We start from the raw sequence: 5,922 nt of genomic DNA, 5'->3' as shown, positions 1-5,922 counted from the left end.
TTTATAGCTCGGCTAGACTCGCCATCTAGTGTTAGAATTGCAGAATGCATCCCTTTGATGCGGCTCTCTGATTGGCTTCAACATTTTCAGCTGATCTTAACTGCTTAACTGCAGAGTTGACTGATTACCGTACTTATTATCAGGTGTGTCAGCTGTGATGTTTCACTGACTGTCTGCACTGCAAGTGTTTACTTTGTCCTGCTGTCAGCAAGGTACAGGAATTCTTCCTTTTTGTTCATATTACTGTTTTATTTTAAGTTTATCTCTTGTATTAGTGTCAGACCTAGTTCAGAGTGTGAAGTTTACATCTTTTATCATACCCCATTCTCACAGAAAAACACTATTTTAGGGATTTTTTTTTATCACAATTGTAAATTTATGTTTATCTTTGCAGCAACATTTGTCTGTACATCATGTACAAAATGAACCAACATATATATAATGTTTTGTATGGAAGATATATTTTGAGGCTTTTATGTTGAATTATTTAACTTTAAACAGGTAAACTTTCAATTGTTAAACTTGATGTCTGACAAATTAAAATCCACAATATTTTGGGTAAGCTAAAAGTTCTAACATATGAAGTCAGTTTGTTTGCTAAATGGGCTCATATAAATCTGACTCAATGGACAGCCTGGTTGTTTTAAAATGTTTGATTATTTTTCTTTTTTTCCTCCCAGGAGTATTCTTCTTTGCTTTGAGACCTTGTTGGGTATGTAATGAAGATCTAGATAATGGAATTTATTTTTCATTTGCTAGAACAGTGTTGCACAACTAACTTCACTTTCCTAATCCTGTAGTCTGAATATGGCAGCGATTAACAGACCACTTCCAGCTCATTGTGAACCTGATGCAAGGAACCCCAGCAGTGGTGTTGCATCCTTTGCACAGCAGGATCCAGGTCCACACAGCACTGCTCAGGATCCGGTATTTTCTCCACATGCCCAACATCCCATCTTTGCCCGTCCTGTTTTCTACATTCCTGCACCACCTCCACCCCCTTTACTTCAATACCAGTGGCCAATACCCTTCTCCTATAACCCCTTTGCTGGCTTCCCAAGCATGGGTGAGTAATGAGTTCTTTAGCAAGTGTGTGTGGTTTACAAGTTAGATTTGGTCTCAGATTTACATAAATTATCCTAACCCATAAATTTCAAAAAGCTACTTTATTCCTTCTATTTCACAGCAAAATATTTCTGAAAAAAAAAAAAAAAATCATTTTTTGTCTTCTAGGCTATGGTATGATTGCACCACCTCCCCCACTGCCCCTCCCCACTTACATGGAAGCTCCAGGATATATTCTCCCTCACCCTCATGTTCAACCAGTTGATTACAGGCGCATGCACCACTCACAGTCATACACTCAAGGTGCAGCCCATCAGAACCCTAATCAGATGCGAAGAATTCGCCCAAATCATTTTATCCCTGTAAGAGAAACTGTGAATTCTGAAGTTCAAACGGAGCCTGCACAAAGAGGCATGCACGGGTATGACATGGGCTCAGATTCTGGGAGGGGAAGTCGTTCAAATTCTCCATGCTCCCCAGCCTTAAGTTCCCCCAAGCAAGCCTTAACTGAGGTGGTAGTCTGCAAGTTGCCCAGCAGAGAAGAAAAAGACTTGCAAGTGAATAAGCCCTTCACAAGTACCACTGTCATAACAGACTTTCAGAAACAACCTGTTGAATCATCTGGAAGCACAAGGCAAGACACACCAATTACTACTGACCAGGAGCCTATCCCTGACTCGCTTTCTAAAGATGGGGATTACAATATGAGGATAAGGTCTCCAGATGGTTTACTTCCAGTGTCTAGCTCGTCTCAGAAAGACGATGAGGTCCTTAAAGAAAGGCGCATCTCTGTTCCTGACATTTTGATGAGCTGGGGAGGTGGAACACCACAAACAGCGCTGCTGAAAACAACAGATGTGGGGTTGTCCCATACTGATATTTGGACATCATCTCAGCATGATGTTGAGCTCAACAAACCTTTATCCCACAATTCCACTGAAACAAACACTGGTTCTATTAAAGGACTTGGTGCTGGTATTAATGAAGGTACGGCAAGTCCAAAAGTTAGTGAAATGCTCTTCAGAAGCCTTCGACTCCCTTATTCTACAATCGACGCTTTCCTGGAGTCTAGTACACATGAGGAGCCTGTAATAAGCTTTTCAGAAAGACATTCATTAACTTTCATAGATGACGTTCAACATTTGCAAAATTTCTCCAACAACTCTAAAACTGAGGTGCAAGAAAATCACAGTGGGACATATCTACACAAGGTGTCAGATGTTGCACCTCATATGTCTGCTTGTAGTTGTCAGTTGAAGAGAAAATCCAATGAATCCATCTGGTCTGTGGAGTCTCTGCCTGCCTATGTCCCTACTAGAGAGTGGCTATTACAAAATGGCATGTTAGAACTTAAAGTTAATGAAGAGACAGAGGAAGCTGAAAATGTTGGATTCTCCAACCAAAATGAGAACCTCATGAATGAAGAAAAGGGAGGGTGCAGCTTGTCGAACTGTGTCTCTGTTCAAGTACCAGAAAGCTGCCTTTGTTCCAGTATCCAAGAAGAGGAGCATAGTCCCGTGAGAGAGATGGGAACAGAAATTAAAGGGGATGTATCTGAATCTATAAAACCAGAACAAAGTCAAAACTTACCTCACTCAAAAAAGAATGTCTTGTCTCCTTCCTCCGCTCTGCCAAGAAAAGCTGCATCTACTCCGACTGAAAGGGATGAGACTGAAAATGGGTCTTCTGAACTTAAGGTTGGTCAAAGCCCAAACCAGAACACCCTGATAAATGAGCTGCAGCAGAAAAGCCTTTCATCCTCTGAAGAAATGTCCCTTGATTCTGCAGCAGAGGAAATTTCCTCATCAGCCATCCAGCTGATTTCCCAGAATGCAGTAGACATCAAAGATGATGAAATTCCGATTGTAGTTGAAAATGTAGCTGAAGTGTCCCTATCAAAGGGAACTTTGGTGGACTGTGGTGTCCAATGTAATGAATTCCATGAGCAACTTTGTTTATGTGGGGAACTGAAGAATACTGAAACAAACAGAAGACATCAATTTAAATCTTCAGGTAGTGCTTCTCTTTTTTAGTAGTGATGGTTTACTTTGACTTATCCGTAATATACTGATTACTGAAACTTGAGTGTTATCTTGTAGATATAAAAAAGGCAATTGATGGCAGAAATGGACATGTGCAGAGAAGGAAGAATGGACAATGGAGGGGCACAGGTCAAGGTAATGCATCTTCATTTGGTTCCATCAGGTGTAATATGTTCCTCATAATCTTACAAATATCAGACATAGTGCAGTTGTTCAATCAAAAATACTTGTGTTGTAACTCGTACTGTTGGTTGTGTTTAGTCATTGTAGAGGACTCTGAAGAAGAGCTATGTTTGTACAGCAGGACTGCACTCTTAGTTCACGGTCATTAAGAGGATGCTCAGGGTTCATTATCTTCATGTTATGAAGCTTAATCTCCAGGAAAGCCAGAGCACAACCAGCTTTCTTTATCAACTTGTTCAACATTTAATTTTTTGAAGTGGATTATGTCCCTTTAAACGGACAGAAGGTTTTGCTCCCCGATATTTTTTTTTAACCGTTCTTTATCCCACAGAGCGGCAGTTTAACCATCAGGAAGCTCATAGTGGATACTGTAGAGGAGGGAAAACAAAAGGTGAGAATCTTGTTTGCTTTTCTCTGGATTGTTTGACATGGAGATGTTTCTGGATGTCAGTACTTGACAGTGAGGACTTAATATTTTTGGTTTTGCAGGTGGAAGAAACCCACGGTATTAACTGACTGGGCTCAAGACAATAGTTGGTTTTTAAAACGTTTTGTTCAAATTTGAAATGTAACATGTTTTTGTACCTTTCTATTGAGTGTGTTTTGCTGTATATTAAGTAAATAAAGTTGAAATGAAGAATCCTTTGCATCATTGTCTCCAGAGGTTTCACAGTTGTCACCAAAACGTTCTTTATCAGGTTGTTGAGGTTTTTAGGTCCTTGGCTCTAATGCTGCTGATACAGAGATGATGTTCTCAACAACAGACTTATAGAAGATCTGCAGCATCTTGCTGCAAACTTTGAAAGATCCTGGCTTCCCCAACAAGTACAGGCTGCTATGTCCCTTAATATAGATGGCTTTGCGGTTGCATTTCCAGTTCAGTCTGTTGTCAAGATGAACACTGAGATATTTATATTCCTCAACCACCTCCACTTCTCCCATGATGGAAATAGGGTTTTTATCCAACTCTGTTTGCTGCCTGCTTCGTCTACAGGACATTGGGTTTGTTGAGGCAGGTGCATAATGGTGTATGAGCTACAATGACTATCTTAACAGAATAAACCAGTTAAGAGATTTGTAGGAAGTGGATATGCAACTTATTCTAAATCAAGGCACAAGGTTTTGCATGTCTGCCTTAAAATAAAAATCTCTAATAAATGGATATTTAGAGGCTGACAGCTTTGTTCTTAGCTTGGAAAATTATCTTTTTAGCAACACAGTTCATAAACATTTGAGTACAATTTTTGTTTTCAAATGAAATCCTAGTTGTGATCTAATTAAAAATAGAACCAAGATGTGGTTATTAAAAGGCAAATACTTTATTACCATATTGTAAAAGGATTTTAACTTGTCTCCACCTGCATAAACTGCTGAGTTATATTTCTACCTCTCAGAATGCAGTTGGGGTTTGCAAAAAATCAGTCTAGGGGGCTGTAAGTTGCCCTGGGCCACACTTTGGACATCTCTGCTGCACACTATACTACTAACAATTCAGTATGAAGTCAATTTATTGGTTGATCTTATGATGCATTTTAACTGCATACTGATCATATCAGGAGTTTGCCATATATCAAATCATGACAGCTACTTGAGGTCTATATTGTCATTCTTGCATCTTAAAGTATTTAATATTGATTAATCATCCTACAGACATAATTTATTTCTCAGTACCAAGATTTATTTTCAATCATTATGCCTGGATTTCATTGAAGAATGTAAGGACATAAGTTTCAGATCAGTTTGTGTTTTTAGGTACAAATCTTTGGATCCCAGCCAGGAACACGTCAATAACAGCAGATAAAGGGTCGGAGGAGACATGAAAAGAGGATCTTTGGGCCAGAACACATTTTATAAAAGTTGCATACTACAGCATTTTTAGAAGCAAGTTCTTATTTTTACTCAAGTAAAAATCTTGAGTGGTACATTTACTTTTACTAGAGTACATTTTTGTCTGTTTATTTGTAATTTTCCTTATATACAGTGTTTGAGCACTTTATCACTGTTGGTACGTATACCTGTACAGCAGGGAGCGCTGCCATACACAGTTTGAAGAGATGCAACTATTGTTATCTGGAAGACTTTAAAAAAATACAATTACAAACTCCTATAAGATTTTTCTCTTCAGCTTCACACAGCACAAGTAATTTTGCACCAAAAATACTTTAACACTAATGTCGAAATGCATTAATTGCTGTGGTATGATTGGCTGATTTGCGCTGTAACAAACATGCACATTCAGCACCTCAATATCCAAGATATCAGATCTGGAATATCAGTAGGCTACTGCAAGTTATCTTCACAACATTTAAAAATAAGTTAGAATAACCAGGAAAGTAAAGAAAAATGCTCTATTAAGAACTAGACATACAAGGCTTAATTACCGATTATATTTGATAATCAACCATTAGAACAAGTTTTATTGTTTTTTTCAAAAGTATAATGATGAAAGAGATTATATTTGTTAGTCACCTTTGAAGATTAAACAAACATTACCAGTGTCTAACCATCAGTCTTTTCATTTTCAAGACAAACCAGATTGACCAAAAGGAAATTATTTTTCTTTTCTTGCTTAATCTTCAGTTACACACTCCAGTCCAATAGGTGGCGGTAATCCGCCCTTAAAGTGGTTTGC

At 38.4% G+C, this 5,922-nt stretch overlaps 1 protein-coding gene across 1 annotated transcript; it reads left to right on the top strand.

Moving 5' to 3' along the window:
• The first annotated feature begins 121 nt into the window (after nucleotides 1-121).
• LOC103130808 (uncharacterized) lies at nucleotides 122-3,931 on the top strand. The gene is made up of 6 exons (XM_016666198.1): nucleotides 122-212; nucleotides 801-1,066; nucleotides 1,234-3,078; nucleotides 3,165-3,242; nucleotides 3,622-3,681; nucleotides 3,780-3,931. The coding sequence occupies exons 2-6, from the start codon at nucleotides 808-810 to the stop codon at nucleotides 3,800-3,802; spliced, it is 2,265 nt and encodes a 754-aa protein (XP_016521684.1). The 5' UTR covers nucleotides 122-212; nucleotides 801-807; the 3' UTR covers nucleotides 3,803-3,931.
• The last annotated feature ends 1,991 nt before the right edge of the window (nucleotides 3,932-5,922 follow it).

The sequence above is a fragment of the Poecilia formosa genome, unplaced genomic scaffold, assembly GCF_000485575.1.
Source record: "Poecilia formosa unplaced genomic scaffold, Poecilia_formosa-5.1.2 Scaffold678, whole genome shotgun sequence".
In the NCBI taxonomy this organism is placed as follows: Eukaryota; Metazoa; Chordata; class Actinopteri; order Cyprinodontiformes; family Poeciliidae; genus Poecilia; species Poecilia formosa.
Note: the sequence above shows the minus strand (reverse complement) of the source record. Positions and strands in the feature narration are given on the sequence as shown.